Source organism: Prosopis cineraria, unplaced genomic scaffold, assembly GCF_029017545.1.
Source record: "Prosopis cineraria cultivar Desert tree isolate PC_DT_omini unplaced genomic scaffold, ASM2901754v1 PC5, whole genome shotgun sequence".
In the NCBI taxonomy this organism is placed as follows: Eukaryota; Viridiplantae; Streptophyta; class Magnoliopsida; order Fabales; family Fabaceae; genus Prosopis; species Prosopis cineraria.
Genome location: NW_026555336.1, coordinates 4,728,454 through 4,754,345, shown reverse-complemented (window position 1 = coordinate 4,754,345; position 25,892 = coordinate 4,728,454). Strand labels below are relative to the sequence as shown.

The 25,892-nt window shown below is 32.4% G+C and overlaps 3 protein-coding genes across 6 annotated transcripts; all 3 read left to right on the top strand.

Moving 5' to 3' along the window:
- Positions 1-625: 625 nt before the first annotated feature.
- On the top strand, positions 626-7,124 carry LOC129311301 (protein CROWDED NUCLEI 4). Of its 4 annotated transcripts, none has more exons than XM_054953518.1 (9): positions 626-977; positions 1,801-2,010; positions 2,127-2,380; positions 2,724-2,994; positions 3,102-3,185; positions 3,318-5,149; positions 5,284-5,438; positions 6,521-6,596; positions 6,719-7,124. In XM_054953518.1, exons 1-7 carry the CDS (start codon positions 795-797, stop codon positions 5,321-5,323), a joined length of 2,874 nt encoding a protein of 957 aa, XP_054809493.1. In that variant the 5' UTR covers positions 626-794; the 3' UTR covers positions 5,324-5,438; positions 6,521-6,596; positions 6,719-7,124. The 4 variants fall into 4 exon arrangements, with proteins under 4 accessions (XP_054809493.1, XP_054809494.1, XP_054809492.1 ...); XM_054953517.1 differs by having other exon boundaries at positions 628-977; positions 5,264-5,438; XM_054953516.1 differs by having other exon boundaries at positions 630-977; positions 5,264-5,615.
- Positions 7,125-11,762: 4,638 nt separating this feature from the next.
- LOC129311848 (branched-chain amino acid aminotransferase 2, chloroplastic-like) lies at positions 11,763-17,579 on the top strand. The gene is made up of 10 exons (XM_054954320.1): positions 11,763-12,004; positions 12,115-12,203; positions 12,697-12,871; positions 13,530-13,706; positions 13,798-13,929; positions 14,423-14,521; positions 14,878-14,994; positions 15,399-15,494; positions 16,229-16,341; positions 17,054-17,579. The coding sequence occupies exons 1-10, from the start codon at positions 11,879-11,881 to the stop codon at positions 17,169-17,171; spliced, it is 1,242 nt and encodes a 413-aa protein (XP_054810295.1). The 5' UTR covers positions 11,763-11,878; the 3' UTR covers positions 17,172-17,579.
- Positions 17,580-23,798: 6,219 nt separating this feature from the next.
- On the top strand, positions 23,799-25,337 carry LOC129311989 (transcription factor RAX3-like). The gene is made up of 3 exons (XM_054954524.1): positions 23,799-24,146; positions 24,294-24,423; positions 24,554-25,337. The coding sequence occupies exons 1-3, from the start codon at positions 24,011-24,013 to the stop codon at positions 25,290-25,292; spliced, it is 1,005 nt and encodes a 334-aa protein (XP_054810499.1). The 5' UTR covers positions 23,799-24,010; the 3' UTR covers positions 25,293-25,337.
- The last annotated feature ends 555 nt before the right edge of the window (positions 25,338-25,892 follow it).

Below are 25,892 nucleotides of genomic sequence, written 5' to 3'. Positions count from 1 at the left end.
CTCTCACATCCAATAAAACCAAATGAGGTATCATAAGAACACTCTCCTCCCCTTTCCTCCCTTAAACCAACTAGAGCTTTAGGTTCTTTATGAAAATAATCTAATGTAAAATATGAGAAATAATATTTTAAAAATGTAAGATACATAAATATATTATAAAATTTTAAAATAATTAAATAATAAATTATTTTTATAAAATATTAATCAATGAAAATATTATAAAATTTAAAAATAAAGAACTCATATTCATTTTTATTATTGTAATTAAATAATATCTACTTTTTATAAAATAATTTTTTTGTAAGAACTCTAAACAATTTAAAAATAATTTTTTTAATGTTAAACAAATGAGCTCTTAATCTTATTTTATTAACACGATTGGAATTGAGATTATAATTTGGGATAATTTTCATCTATACTTGATTGAGTCTTTCATTTTTTGGGTAAGGGTTGATTCTTTTATTTTTTCGGGAGGAACTTTAGGGGAAAAAAAGAAACCCGGAAAAAAAAAAATCCGGTCAGAAGAAATTACAACAGAAATGCCCTTCCTGAATTTGGGCTTAAAAAATTATAAAGTGCCAACAATCACTTTACTCTCGCCATTCGCCAAGGGAAAAAAAAAAAAGAAAAGAAAAGAAATATAGTCTCAGTAGTAAAGCTGTTGCCACTTTCATCTTTGAACGCACAAGCCACACAACCTGTAAAGCCATCGTGGTGGGATCTGCTGGAAGGATTTATCTGCAACCTGAGAACTACAACAACAATCAGATATACGGTTTTCTGGCGGGGAAGCGATGGCGACTCCTTCTACTTCTGCTCAGCCGTTGTCAATCACGCCGCGTTCTAGGGTTCTTAGAAGCCCTCTCAGTGACGATGAGATCTGGTTGCGCCTTAAACGAGCCGGCTTCGACGAGGAGTCGATTAAACAGAAGGACAAGGCCGCGCTTGTCGCCTATATCGCCAAGCTCGAAGCTGAGGTTCGTTCTTTCTACTCATCTTTTTATGGAATTCTTTACTATAGGAGACCCAATTTCTTTAATTCTCCTCTTGGGAGATTTGGGAAAGATATATTGATGTCAAATTTCTTTTGTTGACCGAATTCATGTCAAATTTCTTGTTGGAAGGTGAAATGCAGGGACTCCTCTCTTTCGTCTGAACTTAGATTGTACTTTTCTAATTTATTCTGTACAATGTCATTTCTGTTTTTAGTAGTGAGTTTAGTGATTGCCTCCGAATGCAAAAAATTATTTCAATAATATGCATTAAAAATCATTCGACACGGCTTATCATGTTAATATGTTCTTCTGTAAGGTATGTTTTAATGGCGTTCCCGAAAGTCAGTGATGCTCAAAACGGTGGTATGCCGGTGATCCGAATGTGAGATTTTTTTTTTTTAAATGGTGTTGGAGCTTTATTATATGCTTATGAGACTAAGCTTACTGGTTAAGTATGGGTTCATTGGTCATGTATGTCGCCACCTCACTAATAATTAGGTGATTAGGACTGGGTCGTTATATTGATTCTATTAAAGCGAAAGTCATCGTGTTGCATATTGATGGTGGGAACTTGTTTTCTGACCCCGTTTTGGTCCACATTTCTGCTGCACTGTTTTCCCTTAAATATGATTGGGGGTCTTCGTAATTCGTAATTTCTTTTCACCTGAATACTCTGCAAACACACTTATCTCCCGTCTTTCTTTTTTTAATAGATGCATTCATTAGTTTCCCTTGTGCAAATGTTAGTGAAAATCGTTATTCTTTACACTTTGTATTATATATCTGAGTTTGATGTTTAATGTAGGTCTACGATCATCAGCATCACATGGGCCTTCTCTTATTGGAGAGAAAAGAATTGGCTTCCAAGTATGAGCAACTTAAGGCTTCAACTGAGTCTTCTGAGTTGTTACATAAACGTGATTTAGCTGTGAAGTTATCTGCTTTAGTTGAGGCAAGGAAACGAGAAGAAAATTTGAAAAAGACAGTAGAAGTGAAAAAAGAGTGTATAGCTAGTGTAAGCTTGTTGAATATAGTTTTCTTTCATATAAAATGTTAATTTCTCCTCGCATGTACCAATAATTGATCTTGAAGTCTGATCTTTTAGGTGATGATTTTTATTGATTTCTGTAGCTTGAGAAGGCCTTGGGTGAGATGCGTGCTGAATGTGCTGAAACAAAAGTTGCAGCTGATAGTAAATTTGCTGAAGCCCATTGTTTGATAGATGAAGCTCAGAGGAAATTTACAGAGGCTGAGGCCAAAGTGCGTACTGCTGAATCTTTACAAGCTGAAGCCAGTCGATATAACAATGTTGCAGAAAGGAAGCTTAGGGATGTTGAAGCACGTGAAGATGACCTTCGGCGGCGTATCATATCTTTCAAGTCGGAGTATGTATTTTTATTATTATCATGATGTTGGTTATGCTGATAATTTATCATCCCTGTCCCATTTATAAACTCATTTTTCACATCTTTGCACATCTTCTCATGATATATTGTTATAATTATAATTACAATTACAATATTATGTGTAAATGAGATGACATTGGAAATTTTATCTCCCTTCTTTTAGTAACAACTTGATTGTGTCATAAAGTTCAAAAATTGTTTTTTTTTCCTTTCATCATCATCATCATCATCATTATTTTTGCATATTCTCATATTGTGCTTCAGTGATTGTTATATTTTTTGCACTAGATATTCTTTACTTATGTTAATCTCTATCTCGCAGATGTGATGAAAAAGAGAAGGAGATGGTTCTTGAGAGAAAATTGCTTTCTGAAAGGCACGATATTTTGAAGGAAGAACAGGAAAGGTCACTTGAAGCGCAAGCTTCTCTCAATGAGAGAGAGGATCACATTTTCAATAGATCTCTGGAGCTAAAACAGCTTCAGAAAGAGTTAGAGGACTTGAAAGTGAAAATTGAAAACCAGCAAAGAGCTCTTCATGATGAGAAAACCAAACTGGAGCTCATGGAGACCACCCTAACACAAAAAGAAGAGGTTCTTATTTTTTAAACTCTTGGTCGGGTGACTTGGGTCAAAATGAAACAGATATTAAGTATTTGCTATCCTTGTCTTGTTCATAAACTGATATTGTTTGAAAACAGGCACTCACTAAACAGGAAACTGAGCTGACTAAGAAAGAGCAGGAGTTGGTTAGCTATCAAGTGAAGCTTGCCAGCAAAGAATCAGTATGTTCTTCCCTAATTCATTATTGTTGATAAACAGAATGGATTATGTGGATGGGGATGCATTCAGTATTCTGTAGGATGAGTTGTATATTCTTATAATTATTTCTTGTGGCTTTTTGGTTGATCTTCTAGGATGAAGTTCAGAAAGTTATAGCTGATCAGGAAGCTACATTACTGTCAAGGAAATGTGATTTTGAAGCTGAGCTACAATTGCTGCGTAAATCAGTTGAAAATGAGATTGAGACTAAGAGACGGGCCTGGGAATTGAAGGAAGTTGACCTAAAGCAACGAGAGGACCAAATCCAGGAAAAGGAGCATGAGTTGGAAATTCTGTCAAGATCTTTGGAGGAGAAGGAGAAGGACCTTGGGGAGTTGTCGATTGTTCTAGAAGAAAGAGATCAAAAGCTGAGAGCTGCTGAGAATGAGTTTGAGTCAAAGAAAACCCTTTTAGATAAGGAGAAAGAAGCGATTGGCAAAACAAAGGAAGATCTTGTGAAGTCTTTGGATTCATTGGAGAGTAAAAGAAGGCAAGTTGATCATGCAAAAGAGAGATTAGAGGCCATGAAAACTGAAAAAGATGACTTGTCAGTTTTGGAAGTTAAACTAAAGGAAGAGCTTGACCTTGTAAGAAATTTGAAGTCAGAGCTAATAGCTGAGGCAGATAGGCTGAAAGTTGAGAAGGCAAAGTTTGAAGCTGAGTGGGAACTCCTTGATGAAAAAAAGGAAGAGCTGGTGAAAGAAGCAGAATTCTTAGCAGAAGAAAAGATGTCAGTTTCAAGGTTTATTAAGGATGAACGTGAAAAGCTACGACAAGAAAAAAATGAAATGCATGAGCAGTACAGCAGAGACTTAGAGTCACTTGCCCGTGAGCGAGAAGAATTCATGAACAAGATGGCACATGAACATGCTGAGTGGTTTTGCAAGATGCAGCAAGAGCGGGCAGATTTCTTAAAGGACATTGAGATGCAAAAGAAGGAGTTGAATAACCTAGTGGAGAAGAGGCGTGAAGAAGTGGAAAGTTACTTGAAGGAAAGAGAAAAATCTTTTGATGAAGAGACAAAAAATAAACTCCAATACGTTAGTGCTCTTGAGGAGAAAGCAAAAAAGGAGATGGAACATGTTTCCTCTGAGCTGAAAAGGCTTCATGATGAGCGAACAGAAATAAACTTGGATCGTGAACTGAGAAATAGGGAGTGGGCTGAATTAAATAATTGCATTGAGGAACTCAAGGTTCAAAGTGATAAACTGCAAAAACAGAGAGAGCTATTGCATGCTGATAGAATCCGAATTAATTCTCAGATTGAAGAATTGAAAAAGTTGGAGGATTTGAAAATTGCCTCCGATGATCTTGCGATTGTTGAAATGCTAAAATCTGATATGGAGGCTAACCAGCAGAAGATCTCTGCACTGAAAAATTTGAAGCAGCAAAATCTTATGCAAGGTGATGGTTTCAGCAATGAGTTAAAAACTCCAGCTGTACAGAAGTCAGCATCTGTTTCTTCTTCTAGCCCTGTTCGGTTTTCATGGGTCAAGAGGTGCACTGAACTATTTTTCAGATCTCATCCTGATCAATCTCCAACAGAAGACAAGGATAAACCTCTGGTTTCTGGTTCGTATCATGATGGCCGTAAGCAGAAGCTCTTAGAAAATAACAAACCACTTGGTGATCATAATGAGAGAGAAGAAATGAGGTTTTCTCTTGGAGAACCAAAAGTGATTGTAGAAGTACCCCCAATTGCTGAAGATATGAGCAGGGCAAGTCATTTTGAATCTAAAATTAATGAAGATGTGAATGTAAAATCTGTTCCTTCATTCCAGGATGGACGTCGTGTGAGTAGACGTAAAAGAGGTAGCGGGAATTCTGCTACTAACGTTGATTCCCTTGTAGATCTGAGGAAGAATAAGAAACTGAGACCAGAAGAACCTGTGACTGATGATCCTCTAGATCAGAGCATTTCCTGTAGGTATAATTCTGGCCCTATGAATTGTTTTTGTGTCAATATTATAGGTCGTATTCATATTTTATGTAAATGTAGTCTCGTTGAACTACTGATTCAATAAGTTAATGATCTTTTCAGCGTGATTTCAACTCAATCAGATGTAACAAAGGCCCAGCTGGTGCTGCCATCCTCACATGAATCACAAGGGAACTCAAAGGATACTCATATAGTAATGGTAGATAAGGTGATACATTTTTCAGAAGTTATCCGTGAGAAAGTTGATGCCGTTAATATCCCCAGCCAAGGAACACAGGTTTGTATAGAGAATCATAAATCAGAAGTGAATCAAGGTGGTCTTCATCGGATAGTGAATGATCGTTCAAATTCTCAAACCGAAGACATAGATATTTTACATTCTGGTTCAAGTGTGTTGGGAAAAACAGAAGAAATTTGCAAAGAAAACACTGGACAAGTTACCGATCACTGCTAGGTAGAAACTTGCATTTTCAACGTTGTCTATGTTCTTTTTCTTTAGATATTGCCTGTGCCTGTGTCGAATTTCTTACAGTGATTCCTTGTAGAATGTCTCTTGAAATGTCTGATAGGAACCTTGCAATAGGGTTCTAACGTTTTATCTGTATGAAAATTGATATTAAAACACTTTTTAAGTTGTGTTGCTCAAGTTGCTGCATCTTATTTTTAGAACTTGGAAAAATTATTGAGTTAAATAAAAAAAGGTATTTTGCCGATGCTGTCACTGGGAATCCAGGATGGAAATTTTTCTACTTGAGGTTAATAAGTGTTGTCAATGTGACAGTCTCACACTTGTTATGTGTTTTGTCGAGCTCAGTGTACTTTCTTTGGTCATGTTTGAGCTTTTACTTTTATACTGAAAATACTTGTGTCTTCTGTGGTATAATTCCAAAATCTGCTTAACCCTGAAGTCTGGTATGACCTGAAGACTAGTTTCAGTTAGGGGCTGGATCATGCTGCCGTATACTTTTAGTCTAGTAACTTGAATAACTTCAATTTTGCTCATCTACGAACTTTTTGGAGCTAAGCGCTAAGCTCAAGCCTGATGGACGTTAATGCTACAACATCACTAATGAAAACACCACAATCTTGCTTAAGGTTGTTCAATATTTTGTGCTTTGGACTTTGAACAGTTGTTTCAGCATGATGCTATGCTATTCCATTTGATAGAAAATTGTTGTTGACCAGCGTGTTGACACCCTAGGACTCTTGTAGTCTGGTTAAAGTAAAAGCATCAACCCCCTGCTAGATTGAAACTTTATGCATCATCATCTCTTCTTTCCAATATTTATTGTTTTCATTTGTTTCTCTTCCTGCTCTAGTTCTGCTCAGATGTTTATGCAGTTGTTTGACTGTGAACAGGAATTGTAGCGAATGGAAATGGTGACTGGTACTGAAAATTGAGGTTGTTAGAATAGAAGTATATTGTGTGTATAAGGTGCGTCAATACTGTTTTCTTGGACAATCCTCTGTCAGTTATATCTGCCTTTGCTTTCTTTACGGATAATGATGCATTTTGAAATATCCCATGTTGATTAGGTTCATTCTTCTTGAATCCAGGGCATTTGATTTGAAGGAGATTTGAAAGGGGGGTTCTTCTTTTGTTGTCATCTATGGTAAATATTAATGCTTTGTCCTCATCTTATGTGAGCAAATGCAATTATGGTTGGTAGGCTAGTGATATTTTAGTTATAATGGGAATGCATTGCAGTTCGAGAAGAGGAGAGTGAAAAGAAATGTAGTGAGGTTTGGAACAGAAAAATAAAAAAAATATTGGGAGGAAAAGGAGATGCTCTGGCTTTTGAAAGAGCACCTTGTTATTGTAACACAGCGTGTTGGCTTTGATTGAGTTTGCGTCGTGGTCTTGTTTGTCATTTTGAAATTCTAATGTGTTTCTGACCCAACGACGAAGTCACAGTGTAGCTGTTATGTTTATAATAGTGTTGTGTTTTTGCTCTTTAGTAAATGCCCGTGATCACTATTTTTGTTCTATAGTTTTTGAGCAAAACACTATTTTTGTTATATATATATATAAATGTTTTTTCTTGTATTGTGATTTCCTTCACTACATTGTGCAAGCAAATAGTTCACCCCTAAGCTTATCACGCGGTGTTTGTTGGCCACATGCAGTCACTTTTTTGAAAAAAGAAGATGTGCTAACAAACTTGTTCAAAAGACACATGATATAAAAAATACAGTCTGAGGTTACATCGGAATCTATGTTGGATTTTATTGATCCTCAGCTACGACTTTGGCGGGGTTGTTATGACTTTATCTTCTGCCACGTTTCTTTCTTCTGTACTATTTTTTTGTTAAAAAATGAGCTCGCCCCTAACGTGGGAATTTAATCATGGGTTAAGCGGTTCACCGAGAAAAAAAAAATAAATAAAATTGGTCAATCCAGGCAAAGGGTATTATGCGAGACAATCTATGAAAAAAATTGGTTTTGGTAATTAATTCTGAAATCAGAACTTCTACTTAACTGATACCTGGCCCAAAAGAAAAAAAACAAAAAAAACAAAAAGAATTTCTTAAGTTATATGTGTTTTATTTTTATTTTTTTAAAAAAATGAAAATCCTTGCAACCTCTCCTCGTATTTCCACCATCGGGTCACCTAATTTTAAGGGCTGAGATTCAATATTTTATAATAATAATATTAATTAAAATAATAAAAAACTGGACAGAGATAATGAAATTTTTTTAATTTTTCAAGTTTGATTAAATTATCAATTTAATTTTTTTAAATTTAATTTTTATCAATTTAATTTCTTACATTTTCTTAAATTATCTTATTAATCCTTTATATTTTTTTTAAAAAAATTGACTCAAATTAATTTGACATATGAAGCATTTTGATGAATTCTGTATATATATAGTTAAATAAGAATAAATTAACTCTTAAATTTGTTTAACTTTTACTCATTTAGTCCCTCACGCTACGTTTTATTCTTTTTTTTTTTTTTAATTTTTTGAGTATGTTTTGTTTCCATCTAAGTAGTTACGCTTTTTTTCAATAATTTATATAACCGGTATCAAGATCCTATTATTTGTGACAGCAGAATTTTCATAGTGTTAGCTCCTATATAAATAATAAAGACTAAATCGATAGTTTATGCAAGCTTAAAGAATCAAATTGATAAAAATTAACTTTGAAGAATTAAATTGATAATTGAAATAAATTTCTGAGACTAAAAGTTTTATTATCTAAATAGATAAATAACTTTTAAATTTTTTCACAGACAAAAAAATTTATGAAAATATTTTATAAAATATCTTTTTTTTTTACTTTTTATCTTTAGCCATGAATTATTTTTGTTAAATTTTAACAATTTAATTCTATTTATATATTTTCTGTTATTTAATACTTTCTCCTTCTTCTCCTTCTTTCTTTTTGAATCCAAGGCCCTTTATTTTTTTTTTTTTTGCGCCCTTTATTCTTTTTCAAAAGTAATCAATTTAACACAATGCCCGCTATCGCATGTCAAAGCATGGTCCAGACCTGGATCTTAGGTTCACAAGGAAGTGGCATTATCACTGAGACAATTTGTCACTGGCATTTAATATTTTTATTGGCTCAAAATATATGACATATGAAAAAATTTATATATTTAGACTTATTAATATACTTAATAATCTTGTTTTTAATTAAATCAAGTTATATGGATCTTTTATAGATTATTTATTTTATAATAAATTCTTGTTATTAATTTTATTAACATATTAAGATTCACTTATTATGATTTGATTAGATATAAGTATATTAAGTATATAAGGTTAAATACATAAATCCTACCCTTTAACTATTTAAAGTAGTTAAAATTGCTTGGTATCATTGAAATAATAAAAAAAATTTTATTACTTTTTATGATTATCTTTCAATTAAAATCAATACATTTTAATTATCTTTTGATTTTTTTTTCTTATATAATATCTATCTACGGTATAATTAATAAGAGCATTTATGAAATAACATTAATGCTACTTACTTTTTACAGAGTGTCCTACATTTTTCACTAATATTCGCCAGTAAAAAAAAAATATTATATACAGGGAAGGATCTGGACTTTCATGATTGGGGGGGCTAAACTGAAAATAAAATAAGAAGGGGGGGCTAAAATCTAGTTTAAATTATTTTGCAAAGAAAAGATAAAATTTCTACCAAAGCCATGCAATCCATTGGGGGGGGGGGGAGGGCCCTTGACCCCTGTAGATCCGTCTCTGATTTTATATTAAGGACTGAAAAAATATTATAATAATATTTTTGTAAGATGTTAAATCTCACCTGTTTAGAGATAATCCAATCATTGAGTATAGAAAGGAGAGAGGACCCTCTCCGTCGAAACCACATATACCTTTTGAAAAGGACCTGGAAGGATTTTTTTTTTTTTGAAATCTTTCGGAGGAATTTTGATATAAAGAAAATAATACTTCATTTTTTAACATTATATCATTACCTTCATTTTAAATTATAAGATATTTTTTAAAAAAATTTAATATCCCACAATGTAAGATACTATGACAAAATTAAATTTCATTAATAATATTTTATTAATATTTTTTTTCTTATATATCCTCCTTTTTTAATAATTTTTTTAATAAAGGAGCACTAAATGAAGAGTATTTTTAAAATTTTATATTTTTATTTTAAAAAAATCAGGTTGTAAGGTGTATTAAATGAGTTTTATTGATATGTGTAATTTTATTTAAACATATCTTATAATTTAGGACAAGGAAAGTAAAATTTTGGCTTAACTTTGCAATTAAACATTTCTATGACTGTTCATAAAAAAAAACTTAGTAGATTATAATAAATTAATTATTTGCTGATCGATATTAATGTCTATGGTTTTGCAAAGTTGTGCTTTGTTCGAGCCTTCGAGGTACATGTCACATGATTTTTTTTTAATTTTGTCATAAATTAAAAAAGACTGATTGACTTTGTCCCTGTAAAAAAAATAAAAAAAAATCAACTAAAGACTGTTAGAGAAAATTTATATTAGTTAAGAATTACTTATAGTCAAAATTTGAATAAATACTTATCAATTTAGGTTAGTCTTTTACCAATAAATATAAATTCAAGTTTTAATAACAACTTATTTTAAATTAATAATAGTTCATTTAAAATTTTTTTATTTAATTTTTAACAATAATTAATTTTTAATTGGTATAAATTTTTTCTAACAATCCTTCATTATTATTTTTCCAACATTAAATGTCACAATTTAAAATCCCAAAACGTTAATTTCCCAAATTTCAAGGTTAAAAAGTCATTGCACAGCAATTTATTGCTCCATCCATTTAAAAATATAAAATATTTTTAATTAAATGTTACTTTTTAATAAAATATTTACTTATTTTTAAATTAATCTTTTTTATTTTTATTTAATATATTATTTTACTTTAAAATAAGTATAAAGTAATTTATTTAATAGAAATACTTTTTAAAAAATAATATTTACACAGATTAAAAATATTTTATATTGTTAAATATTTAACCTTTTAGAGGAAATATTTTTTTTTTACTAGTGGAAAGAAATTCATTCCTTCAGCAAGAAATATCATTAATACCTACCTTACAAAAACAGTCAGCCATTTATTATCTTTGAGCTCCCCCCCCCCCCAAAAAAAAAAACCCCAATATTCTGACATATATAAGCGTTATTTATTTTTAGTACTATTCATTTGTTAATGAATAATATTATAAATAGTATTTTGGTAAAAATATAGTATCAACAAATATAATTCTTCAATTGCTGATTGACCTTAATTTTAGTGGAAGGCACTATGTAAGTTTGAGAGCGTACGGATGCACAAAAGTCTTTCAAGAACCACCCACAATATCTTCAAGTTTTTACTTCCCTGTATCTTTTAATTTTTTTATGTCTTTCAAAACTAGATATATTTATTTTATTCAATGAAGATAATAACTTGAGATTGTTTAAAATCTTATTTATTTTATATTACTTTATAAAAAGTCAAGCAAGAAAAATTAAAGCCAATAAAATGGTAATACTATAAAAAAGTAAAAATAAAATTGAATAGAGTCCAGTTGAAATGAGTTATATGGAGATTAATAAATAATATAAGACTAACATTCCATCATATGCATTATACGAAATTTAAAAAACAAGTCACATCTTATAATTATGAATTATAGTACTCTTATCTTACAATATTACAGTACAATGCATTAAAAGTCGACTTTTTAAAAGTCGGCAAAAAAAAAAAAAGAAGTCATCATTTTTAAAAATAAATATTGAGACTCGAGGGAGGTTCATTCACCTAAGAAGAATGACGGATATATTCTGAGGAAATTAATTAATTTACATTAAATCTTAAAACATCAAGTTTTAAAGATTTAAAAATTTAACTTTTAATTTTTAATTTTATTATAATAAATTTATAACTTATATTTTTATTTTTAATAAAAAATTTATTTATTTTTCAATCATGTTAAAATTTTAAAAATAAATTATAAATTAATCATAATAAAATTATCAAATTAAAAATTAAATTTATAAATTTTTAAAATTTAATATTTTAAGATTTAAATTGAATTAAATCATGTTTCACGTATATGTCATTCTCCATCCACCCAACTCCATACCAATAGCCAATACAATAGTGAGCGTGAGGCAGAGACCAGGCCGCCGTGCGCTGGCTCTTCTTCCTCGTTGCTTTCGGATTTGACTTCGTTCCAGAGACTCTCACACACACAGATGGAGACTAGCGCCGTGCTGACGGGCATTGTACCGACTTACCCGATCTACCCCTCTCGCCACCCTCCTGCGTTCCCTCCTCAGCCCTTCGCCAAGCTCAACTCTTCTTCGCTTCTCTCTCTCACGGTACTCACTTTTCTTCGCTTCTCGTTCCTTACTCCACGAAATCTCGATCACAGGTTATTACTCTTATTCTTCGTTGCAACATATCGTTCACTTTGAACCCATGTTTGCAGCTCCAAGAGCAGTTCCCTTTTGCTTCTCAGAGTGTTCTGCGAGCTGCTTCTCCTCTAAGGTGTTATGCTTCTCTATCCGATGCCCACAGGTCGGTACATTATATTACTATTTTTTTGCTCTAATACTGATTTTATTTGGTTTTTTCCCCCATTGAACCGGTCTTGTTTGCGTTTGTATATTTGGTATGCTAGTACTTCTCACTGCTTATGTCCATAAAAACCTTATCTTTCGACTGAGATATGCTTTCTTCAAGGGTTAGCTCTTCTTACATTTTAGTTCTAAAACGATCGATTGGAAATGCATATATTCTGTAACTTTAACAACTGAAAACAAATTGACTTATTTGCTAAGAATGATAATTCAGTTGCTTGCCTGTTTCGCTCTGCTTTCATCTGTAATTAATTTGGGGCTACTGGATGGGAGGGAAATTATGCGGACCATGCAAATACAGTATACGCCGTTCATTGCACATAATTATGTCTCTAATTGCTCGATGATCCTTAGGAAGATTTATCACTTGATACAATTATTTTCATACATCGCTTGGTTTGTGTCTTGCGGTGCTTTTGCGAACGTCGCAGTGGAACAATTGATATTGCCGACGTAGACTGGGAGAGCATTGGATTTGGTCTCCAACCTACCGACTATATGTATATAATGAAATGTAATAAAGATGGAAGCTTTTCTAAAGGCGAATTACAGCGCTTTGGGAACATTGAAATGAGCCCCTCAGCTGGAGTTTTAAATTATGGGCAGGTTAGTTTTTTATTTGCGCACTAAATTATGTTCATGCAAAGCGTTTTGGGATAGTATATATATCCTTTAATATGTCAAAGTTCTGGTAAATGCTAATGCTGAAGTTATTTCATGAGAAATTTTTGAGTTTTCAAAGTCATTCGTGGTGTTTATTGTGACTTTTATGTCCTTCAATGTTGGCCCATGTGCACCAGTGAATAATTGTGTAGGTCTGTTTCATCTGTGTAAGAACCTGACTGATGAACCTTAGTAATTTGGCTGAGTAGTTACTTTATCTCATGGAAATTATTTTCCTTCTTATCTGAATTTAACTATATATAGAACTTCTAGTCTTTTCAAAAACCTGGCTGGGGGTATTACACCAGATGTGGTTCTAATACTAAATTTGGTTTCTATATTAAGAAACATGAGGCTTTGATTTTCAACTGCAATGGCTTTTTAAAATAATTTTTTCCTTATGTTGGTTGTGAATAACGAAAACTAGAAAAAACTTGTTGCAGGAACAATGGTGCACTTAATCTGTTAGGTAATTGTATAATCTGTGACTGTAATTGAAGTCTAATTAGTATCCTATCTATTTGAATCTGATTTCTTCATGTTATGTTTATTTGGTCTTGGTCAAGAATCTACTTCTCTTCTTCACTATTGTCTATTATAGGGATTATTTGAAGGTTTAAAAGCTTACCGTAAACAAGATGGGAATGTACTCCTCTTTCGTCCAGAGGAAAATGCTGTGCGGATGAAGATTGGTGCTGAGCGGATGTGCATGCCATCGCCTACTGTAGAGCAGTTTGTGGAAGCTGTAAAAGCTACTGTCATAGCAAACAAACGTTGGGTAGCATACAATTCTATCATTGCCATATAACAATTTATAGTTTGTGGCTTTATGCTCAATGTTAGATTCATCAGTGAAAATTTTGCTTCAGGTTCCTCCTCCAGGTAAAGGTTCCTTGTATATTAGACCATTGCTAATGGGAACGGGAGCTGTACTTGGTCTTGCACCTGCTCCAGAATATACCTTTCTAATATATGTTTCACCGGTTGGAAACTACTTCAAGGTTAGGTGTTCCATACTTTTCACAGCACTTGAAGTGTTTATTGCTACTTATGAATATGGCATATTTTCCTTTTGTTTGAATCAGTTTTCATTATATTCTTTGTGTATATAAATAACGAAATGAAAAGGTTATCTTGTACTTTGAATTAGAATCTTAAAGTGACATAACTTTTGGGGGATGATGTCCAGAATGGCTTAATGTTTAGGGGTTGTGAATAGTGTAAAGAATGGGATGCATCAGTAGTAAGAATAATAGCATTTATGTTATTTGTTGATGTCATGATGTGGCTGAAGAGGTTGAATCTTTAAAAAAGAAAAAAAAGAAAACAGAAAATTGAATGGGTTGATGTCATCAGTAGTATATCTAGGCCTGCTGACTGTTTTACCTATACACGTTTTATCTTCTACTTATTCTATGGCCATTTGTTTTAAAATTGTAATGATTACTTATCTTACATGCCTTTTAAAAATTTAGAGTATAAATATCATGACAGGAAGGTTTGGCACCTATCAATTTGATTGTTGAGAATGAATTCCACCGAGCTACTCCTGGGGGCACTGGAGGTGTGAAGACCATAGGAAACTATGCTGCAGTAAGCCATCCTTGCAATCCCTTTTCTGTTTCTTTTCCTTTTTCTTAAATTTGGTGTCAGATTCCCTCTTCCGCTCGCTTTAAAATTCCAGAGTTCCAAAATTCCTCATCTTTGTAATTTTAATCAGAGTAAAACTATTAAATTAAAGAACTTTGATTTGACCTTTGTCACATTCATTTTGGAGGGTTGACTTAAGTAATCTTTGGTTCTTGGTAAGTTTTGATCTCCCATTTCTTGCTAACTAGCATGCTGTAATCTTTCTTTCTTTCTGTCTGTTGTTTTATTTTTGTTTTTTAAATTTTTTCCTCACTTATTCTATGTGTGTGCATGTGCACATTTGTGATCTTTTTTTCCAGGTGCTGAGGGCTCAAGCTGTAGCAAAAGAGAAAGGCTACTCTGATGTTTTATACCTTGACTGTGTGCATAAAAAATATTTGGAAGAGGTTTCTTCCTGCAACATTTTTGTTGTCAAGGTACTGGACTCAATCATATATGATGTGCCATTTGCCCATCACCTTGCTCAATAGAGAATTACAATATGACATGTACATTGGATAGACAATTTTTAACCACAATACTTAAACCTTTTTATGTAAGATGATGCCCTCAGAATCTCTTCCTAATATGTAACTACTGCTGAGTTTATCCTAGGCCTCTTTTGTGCTAATAAATAAAACTGTAATTGCATACAATTATCATGTTCACGATTCTAAATTTTTTCAATCTTGCAGTATTTTACAATGTTTTCGTACTCTGTTCCAATGTTAATTCATTTGAGCAATTCTATCTTTTGTTACTGCTACTTTGCCCGATGTCCTCCTTCATATTTTACTTGAGCTGACTACATTATGCTGGCCTTGTTTCCATGTTCTTGCAGGGCAATGTTATTTCGACTCCTGCTATTAGAGGTACTATCCTACCAGGCATCACTCGTAAAAGTATAATTGATGTCGCTCATAGCGAAGGTTTCCAGGTATTGGATTCAGTGGAAGGGATCATTGATATATGTTTTCTGTTTGAGACCTAACATTTTTGCTATTTTATTTCTTACATAGCTTGGCTTTGCTATTAAAATCTGCAAAAATCAATGATGCGTATGTTATACTCGGACAAGTGATTAATCTAGACCTGCTTGTTGAAATATATTTGTTATGAGAGAATTGTAGATCTTTCCTAACTTTAAATTTTCTTCTGTAAATTGAATGATTAATAACGTACATGCTACTAGAGTTCCACTCTAGTTTCTGATACTTGTTACCTGAAATTTAAAACTTTACATCTTGGGATCTAATTCCCTGAGAAGTCATCTATAGTGACTTTCCTCTTTCTCTGCTCATTCACTTTGTTGAGAATCTTGATTTGACTGTAATGATTGCTATCGGTGCTTCAAAAGTCTACTTATTGTTTTGGGATGTAAAGTCTTTCCTAACAACTATGGGGTAACTCTTGACCATCTGCAACTTAGGTATTGATCACTCCTCTTTCTCCCCTACCTCCATGTGCCCTTTCATTTCCTTGTCATGAGCCTACCAGGAGGTTGTCCAAATCCACTTAGGGTGCAATCTTGCTATGAATACCTCTATAGTAGACTTTGTTAGACTTCCTACTTTGATATTAGCACGAGCCTGAAGCTTGTGAGTTTTCTATTATCACGAGCGAAAAGTGCCGAGGTATTATTCATTTCCAAATGATCCCTGATGTATGCAGGTTGAGGAGCGACTAGTATCAGTAGATGAATTGTTTGATGCTGATGAAGTCTTCTGCACTGGGACAGCCGTGGTTGTGTCACCCGTAGGAAGTGTTACATATCTTGGCAAGAGGTAAGTTTTAGCCACACTGAACAATTTACAACGGTGCATTTAAGTCATTTAACAAACAGGTTCACATGCATCGCTGAGCATGAAAATTAGTAACGGGAAACAAAGAGGAACGGAACTGATACGGCTATTTAGAAACTTGCTATTAGGTTTTATAGTTAAATTATGACGTGGAAACCTTTTGATGGAGCCAATAATTTGTTGCTGAGTTGGTAAATACTGTCCACGTGTTTTTTTTTTTTTTTGAAGAACATAAATAGCATATACCCAATAAGCTGCATCTAAGTAACTCAAAAAAGCTACTTGTGATTCTATATGATGCATACTGTGTATTGAATACTTTTCTTGTTCTCATGTCATTGTTTTCTTTGAAGAACCTCATGACAAATATCTGATAAACTGCATCTAAGCAAACGAAATTTACTAATATGTGCTTCTGTTTTCTGAAGAAAGTACACTTTGGGTATTGAATTCATCTCTTGCTTTTTCACATGGAGCATGCATCATTCATTCACCACTCAATTTTCATGAATATCAATTCTATTTGATTGCGCAATTTGATTAGAGTTTCTAAGTGGACATTGCTAACAAGCATGGCGGGATGATGTGAGGATGACAAAAATACTTATATCGGAATTGTGGAGAAGGATAAAAGGGAAAAAAAAAAAAAGAGGGAGAGAATTAGTAATTAACGGTAGTTGTTTAATGTTTGCAGAGTATCATATGGAAAAGGTGGTGTTGGAGCTGTATCACAGAAACTATATACTGTTCTTACAAAATTGCAGATGGGTCTCATAGAGGATGAGAAAAAATGGACCGTTGAGCTGAGATAGCCATTTTACAGAATGCATCCTTTGCCAAAATAACAATCCGAGCGTCACAAGTTGTTCATCTTTCATATCATATCACTTCTCCATCATCATTTGATGTATCAACCATGTAGCTCATTGCAGTCTGAAATTTTCCTGGTTGGTAGTAGTGATTGTTACCCTTACCTTCAGGTTTGGTTCAATATCTTTTTGAATCGCTGGTTTCATCCTTGTCTACTCTTATACCTTTACCTTCTCTTGTCAGTAATGTTGGCTTGTTCATAGAGTTAGGGGCCTGTTTTTTCTTTAAAGCTTAAGTTTAGGCAGTCACGCATCTAACTTTTCTGCAACTAGCGTTGCTTTCTTTGTGTATTTTTTTCCCCCAATAAAACTGATGGTCTATAGTAATATATGCAATTCCAATTGCTGTAACTGAGTCATAAAATGCTTTTCGAATGGATTAAATGGCTAAAATTTGAAGGATTAAGTTGCATCAAGTTGACATTCAAGGATAAAATCATAACTGGATCAAAACTGCATGAACTAAATAAATAATTTCTTTTTATTAATTATTTTGAATCTGGAAATGCTTTAAAAAAGAATGCATTTCTTCTCAGAAAGAATAAACAGTCAACCAAAGAAATTTCTGCCCACATGCAAACTAAATGTAAAACTAAAACTTAGAGAAAAAGAGAGTAGAAATGTATGAGCTCCCTATAGTTTTTTAAATATTATTTTAAGTCAATAAAAATTAATACAAAATTCCCAAAAGATTCAAACCACATCGTATTTGAGGCCCAGAACATCAAGTCGTAGCCAAGTTCTACTAAAATTAATATGAGGTCTTCTATGCTCTTTTTGATTCAGCTTCCCCATTTCTGAGGGACTTGGTGCAAAAGGATTGTATGGGATCTAAATCCCCTGAATTTTCTCAATTTTTTTGTATTTGGGCTCTGGCCCCTTTCTCTATCCAAAAACAAAAAAATGAAAGAAATAAAAAAAAAATTGAAAGGTTTCTTGAATTGTCGGTTAAGCTATCATCCCCATATCAAATGTTTTATTTTGGGGATAAATTGGTCCAGTGACCAAAAAAATAGTTACACCCAAAAAATATGGACCAAATTTTTAAAAATTTGAGAATATAGTCAGTTCACATTGATATATAAAAAATTTATTATTGAAATTTTAAAAATTTATAAAGGAATTATCATTGATATACAACAATATATCATTAATAAGTATAATAAATTGACTATAATATAAAATATAATAAATATTGAGCTGTTTATTTAATTTAGTTTTATAACATGAGTTATTTTTGCAAAATTTCCTTATTTTAGTACCTTATCATTTTAAAGCCTCAACGCAAGGGAAGTAAGCTACGAGTGGAATAACTTCAGAATTTTGAATTTTGAGCGTTTTCTCAATATAACAGTTCAGGAAGTAATAGACAATATTTGGCCCAAAAAAAGAAGTGATAGGCTATATATGTTAAGTAACTCTGTGTTTTTCAAGATTAATGAGTTCCATCATGAGACTTTCCCCCTTTTCACGTTTTGTTATACTACTCAACACAAAGTCGTCCGCCTATTTTATAGAGAAAAGTGAGTTCATCCTCATTCTAGATCCCTTATCAGAGGGAGGCTTTGATGCTACTTGTTCAACCTGAGAAGCACCTTGAAAAGAGGAAGAAGAACACATAAAAAGTAAGACATCATATTTTAACACAAAATTTTAAGATATTAAATTTAGAAGTCATTTTTACTTGTATATCTCTACTTCAATTTAATTTCATTTGATGTGAGGCTTCTTTTATCACTATAAAATCTCACAATTGGCAAAACCTTTTAAGGTGAATATCAATGAAGAGATTTTAAAATAATTGAATATTTGATAAGTGAAAGTTTGAATTTTGACGAGTATTGGTCTAACTTCTTGTCTGGTGTCAAATCATTTTAGACATTATCCCATTTTTTTTTTTCCCTTCTTTCTGTCACACCTTCACGTAAACTTGATGTCATTATTGAAAAAGTCACATCTTTTGTGAGTGATTAATGCAATTATTGACCAGTAAAAGCAACGTTACAACAGAGTACTTACGTTTTACTGTTCTTTGACCAAGACAATGTTCTAGAAATTTAATCGAAGAAAGGGGGAAGAAAAGCACCACATGGTCGAAAATTATCAAGACGACCCAATTAATTTTAAGAAGCATCCGCCACGGTACGATGACGATGCTTAAATGACTGACTAGTATTGTACTTAGACGGCCATTTCTTAAATAAATTTAAGAAAAATCAAGCGACCAATTATATTAACCTGGCGGCCAACTATTCCAAATATTGGTGAACAAGGAAAAAAAAAATCTGTAACTTAATAATATAACTGAAAAACAAGTCAACAAGTCACCAATTTTATTAACAAGAGCTTAATAGTTAATACTCCATCAATTTTAAAATGATTATCATTTTAATCGAACTATTCCGTCTAAGTAAAAAATAATTTGTATAATACAAACAAGAAACTAATTTTTATTAATATACACATATGTGGTTCATATATAGTTAAATACTTTCATTATTTCAAAAATGATTTTTTAGTTTTAGTTTTATTTCAAAAATATGCATGGTCACTTTGAATAATAATTACTTTCGGAGAATGTAGTTTTTAATCCTTTAAATTTGTATCATTATTAATTTGATCTTTTTAGTTTAATTTTTATCAATTTAGTCTCTCATTTTAAATTATCACGTTAATCATTTGCTTCCTCCTTTAAAAAAATATAAGGTATTTTTAATTAAATACTATCTCTAATAAATTAGTTAATTGTTTTCAAACTAACATTATCTTTCTATATTTATTCTTATTTAATAGGATATTTTATTTACAAATAAATATAAAATGATTCATTTATTAAGGGCATATTTCAAAAAAAAATATTAATTACATCTTAAAATGTTAAAAATGTCTTATATTAATATCTAACTCTTGAAAAATGCCTTATATTTTTAAACGAAGAGAGTAAATTTTAAAATATAAGTTAACTTTTAAATTAATCTAATGTGCAAAGTGTGTTGCTACCTTAGCATGTATATGTAGATAAATGAGAATAAATTATCCTTCAATCTAGCTCTTTATGATGCATCCTGTTCGTCATTTTTTTTAAATTTTTAAGGAAAAGTAGCAATTAAAAATCTTCATATGAAATTTATATCAGTTAATAAACCCGAATGGACTATTGTTAATTTAAAATAAATTATTATCAAAACTCAAATGGATACTTGTTGAAAAAAAAAACTAATTTAAATTGATAAGCATCCATTTGGATCATAACAACAACTAATTCTTGATTAATAAAAATTTTATATAGAAGTCTTTGATTGCTTTTTTTTTCAAATTTTAATCCTTTTTCCTACATAAATAACTATACTTCATTTAATTAATTTACATATTATCATCAATATTTTATTGTCTATGTTAGCAAATTTCAATTGCATTATTTTATCTTTAAATAATAAAAATTAAATCAATAATTAAGACAAATTTAAGAAATTAAATAGATAAAAATTAAACTTAAAAACTAAATTGATAATTAAGACAAATTTAAAAGGACTAAAAGTTACATTATATAGTGCAGGTAGTAATTAAGCACAAAATTAAGAAGAACATAGTATGGAAATTAAAGTGGACATGAGCTGTATTTCATTCAAAGTCGGTCAAAATTAAAAATAGACTCTTTCAAAGGTATTAGGTCCACGATTACCCAAGCATTATTGTGTAGAGTGATATATGGAGATGGTGGCCTACCAAGAAGACCGTTTCCTTCGTCTTGTTGAAAAGTTTGAGTAACTCTTTTTCACTCTAATTTCAATTTTCAAAGCACGAGACCCATATATATTACCAAATTAACAAACACAGTTAAAGGCAAAAAAAGAAAGAAAGAAAGAATAGATAAGATAAACTTGCTTTTGTTTTCTTTGACTTTTACTCTTCACGCTCCATTCATGATCGAGTCATGAGTTCTTATATCCATTTTTTTCTCAGTAGTTTCTTGCGTGTGGCTGGGGTTCAGCTCCAACCATAATATTCGATGACAATGTCGCAAGATCTCCTGTAGCTTTATTCCACTGCTATACGTACGTTTTCATATAATGAATTTAATAAGTTTTCTTTTTTCTCCATTACCATTTTTAAAATATATATCGAAGACATGAAGTCGGGTAAATTGTGCATTTTCTTCTTTTTTGGACAGTGATAAACATAAATTATTTCTTTCTCAAATTATATAAGTGGTTAGAGATCGAGCTAGTGATGATTTTTACTTTATATATTTTAATTTGTATATGATGCTTGCTCCAACCACCAATTCCTTATCCATCAATATCTATCAATCAAGTTTCTAAAATTTTAAAACCATATTCAATATTCTTTTGGTTTGGAGGAGAAATAATAATGTAAGGTCTAATTATGTATATGGTTATAAAATTTTAAAGAGTTTAGGTAATGAAAATTAAATTTTAAAAACTAAACTGATATATAATTGAAGTAAATTTCAAGGATCAAAATTCATTATATTTTGTAAAAATCATAACAATTCACAAACTTACACTACTCATCACAAGTTATATATAAGGAAGAATTTCAGTTAAAGACCATTATAGAGATTTAATTTCAAGTGGGTCCAAAATATTCTAAAATTTCAATTTAATTAAGAGGAAATAAGTCTAAGGAATCACTAATTATTACTTTTTTTACTTTACTTATTAACTTATGAATATGAGTTGCAAATTACATGAGTAAATATGTCAATAATTATATAAGACTTAACATTAATGTTTCAATCATAAGTAGCAACATCAATTATTAAATTATTAACTTTGTTAATTTATTAATATCAATTGTAAATTATTGACAGACCTTATAATTTACTAACATCAATTATAAATTAATGACATGTCTTGTAATTTATAACTTATGTAGTAAATTAACAACTAAAATTAACAAATTAATAATTAATGTTACTGATTGTCTAACAAACAGGTGTAGTTTATAAGTGATATTAGTAAATTAACAAGTGTAGTAAGAAAATTAATAACAGGTGGTGATTCTGTATAATAAATTAAGGGGTTTTGATTTTTTTACCATTAAAATTCTTTTAACTTTATTAAATTTAAATTTCAAATTTTTTTTAGACCCACATAAAATTAAATCTCTATAGTGGTCCTTAACTAAAATTCTCCTTACAAATAAGGCTCATTTTATGTTTTATATACCAATATATAAAGCGCATTCAAGTTTGATAAAATTTACATGATAGTAAAGGATGAGGCAGAGAATAAGAGGATTTAATCTGAGACGTAATACATGTGATAAAAGTGATTAGCTTACATGAGTTATATATTTTGCATATTAATTAATTAATTAATTAAATTTTATATTTTGGCCCTTCTGGTGATGAAAAGGGCTGCCCATAAGAAATTAAGAAGGTACCAAGTGGACCTTTTATTAGTCATGTTTGTTGAACGTGGTTGATATCCATCATATCCCTTTTAACTGCATCTGAACCTCAGGATTAGTAATGGTACTTAAGTAATTATATCAATGCTCCATATTTCCCAAGCTATCTATTCCATTGTTGCTTACTTTCAGACCTCTTTTTTCTCTTCAAAATTCATAAATCCATGCATATGTTTCAAAGTGGGGGGTATCTCTCTCCCTCTCTCCCTCTCTCCCTCTCTAACCTTCAGGACTTCAAATAAGGATCACTAAGTTGGCCGTTCACCTACCGTAACGAAAACCATGCATGTCATATAATATTGTAATTTGAGTTTATCGAAAAATATAATATAGTAACTCACTGATTATCTGTTTCTTTGTATTAATTAATCTCACAGCTTTTTCACTGTTTCTTCTCAGTTAGCCTTCTCTCTTTCTCCCTCACTCCTTTGCAAAGCTCTCTCTCTGTTAACTGGATTCTGTAAGCAAGACACATTTTGTAATGGTTTTGCAGCCACAATTTTCTTCATCAACCCAAAACTGGAGGAGCAGGAGAGATTTTTCTAAAAATGAACTGGCAACGGACAATATGAATTAACTTTGACGGGTAAATAAAATAGTGGCTTTTTGGTTTTTGTGGAAGGACAAAGCATGAGGTCTTCATAATATTCTTTCTTTGTCATGAGTATAGTGGAAGTGTCATATATAGCTTGGTCTAGGTATTATATAATGAATCGACGCTTCAAAACCTACTCCTCGATCTTATTTATAAAGGAGAGAGGAAAAAAAATTTTTTACCGGTAAAATAGGTTAAAATAGACTTATAATATCAAATGCGATCACTTTAACCACCATCTCTTCGGTCCCATTAATTGCATGCACATGCATGTCTCATGTCTTATCATCATCATCATCCATTCATCAATCCCTTCCACAACAATAATTCGTACCACCGGCATTTAATATATGAGAGAGAGAGAGAGGGGATAGGTGGGAAAAAAAGATAAACCATGTAATAGATTCTACTCTAAGAAACACACAATTAGAAAAACATCGGCCTCCTGCCCTGGCATGTCCAATATGTTCGTTATTTAATTCACACATAAAGCTTCGCCTTCATTTACTTTATTTTTATAATATTCACCTTTTTGAAACCCAGCTGCCTCACCTTCTCCAGGCTGCTTTTACTCTGTCTCTCACCTTCTCTTTATATATATATATATATATAACCAACAATATTTTCATCACCTTCATCACCATCACCATCATCACCACCTCCATCATCGTCCTCGACGAGATTGGCTTTTTTTAAAAGTGATCGATACTCTCAAATCAACATCCAATCAGTGAACACAGAGAGAGTATCGATGGGGAGGGCTCCTTGCTGCGACAAAGCCAACGTGAAGAAAGGGCCATGGTCGCCGGAGGAAGACGCCAAACTCAAAGCTTACATCGAACAGCACGGCACCGGCGGCAACTGGATAGCGCTTCCTCAAAAGATAGGTATGTATCAGTTAATTCACAAATCGCCCTCTGATTTCTGATAAATACATGCACATACTAATTACCAAGTTTTCTTGCCCTTGTTGATTCAGAACCCAAAATTCCATACAAACTAAGCTTGTTTGTCACTTAATATGGGGTTTATAGGGCTCAAGAGATGCGGGAAAAGCTGTCGTCTGAGATGGTTGAATTATCTTCGTCCCAACATCAAGCATGGAGGTTTCTCAGAAGAAGAAGACAACATAATTTGCAGCCTGTATGTTAATATTGGAAGCAGGTAATTAATTAGTGACTTAATAATTCTGTACTACTGTTCAATATGTTAAACACACGCACACGCAAAAGATCATGATATTTTCTTCCTTCTGAGAATAGTTATAAACAGTGCATATAATAAATGTACATAGGTGGTCTATAATAGCGGCGCAATTACCAGGGAGAACCGATAATGATATAAAGAACTACTGGAACACAAGGCTCAAGAAGAAGCTAATGGCGAAGCAGCGTAAGCAACAAGAAGCCCAAGCTCGCCGAGCTAACACCCTCAAGCAAGAACTTAAGAGACAGACTAATAATTTGGTGCTGATGAACCAAACTCGTCCTTTGTGCAGCACGCATCATCAGCCTTCTGCAAGTGCTTCTTCTTCCTTCCAAGAGCCCTACGATCTCAACAATCTAAGAAGCTTGTTGACTAAACTAGGTGGAAGATTCTCCCCTGATGATCATCATCTCCCTCCATACCCATATGAATGTGACCCTTGCTTCTTCTTCCCGCAAGACCAGCTATATCCAGTTGAAAACTCAGTGATAAACACTAATGGCAGTAGTACGTCGAACGTATTTGAAGGGTTTCAGAATATTGAAAACTTCCCGAACAACGATTTGAGCGAGATGGGCTGTGTGAACAGTACTACGACGCAGCAAATGGATGGGTTTCAGAGTTACAGTGGAGTAATGGAGTCATCGACGGCCACGACGACTTCAACGGAAAGTACTATTACCAGTTGGGCAGACATGAGCTCTCTGCTTAATTACTCTCATAATATGGTTTCCGAATTCCAAGAAATAATGTTGCCTCAAGATGTTACTTTGGAGGAGCCTACCTACTGTGGATGCAATAACTTCCCTGTACATGGGATGGTCTGAATTTTGTAGTACTCTTCATATAAAACCCTAACGATTTCACTTTCACTGCTGTGATCCCAATTATTAGTTGTTAGATTTGCTTTGTTATTGTGTCAAGGAAATCTTAATAAGATGAGACCTTTTAATTCCAAAAATAGCAGTGGTATGGTATGGTTCGTCCTGGCCTAGCTAGATAGATATATACGATCCACATGTGGCACTTGAAGTTCAGTTTGTAGGATGAGTTCATGATAATCTTATATATTCATTCATCAATCATTTTTTGGGAGTTCGCATATACAATCAATGTCGCTGAAACTCATGGTTGAATAATAATATAATTGAAGCATTCACAGGGTTTTCTCTGAAGCAGAGGAAAAGGCTGTGGAAGATGGGAAAGTGGTAAATGACGTTTTGGCTGCGTCTTGCTGGGCTTTAGCAACAAGAGCATCTAAATCTGACTGCTTCTTCTTATAGTTTTCTTGGCGTCTGCTATTTGATAGCTATACATCTCATGTGACCCCAACTGAGCCTTTAATTAGTCTTTTATGTTTTGATCTTCTATTTGGTTATCCAGCAACACACACGCACACGTATCCATGCTTGGACCTTGAATAATCA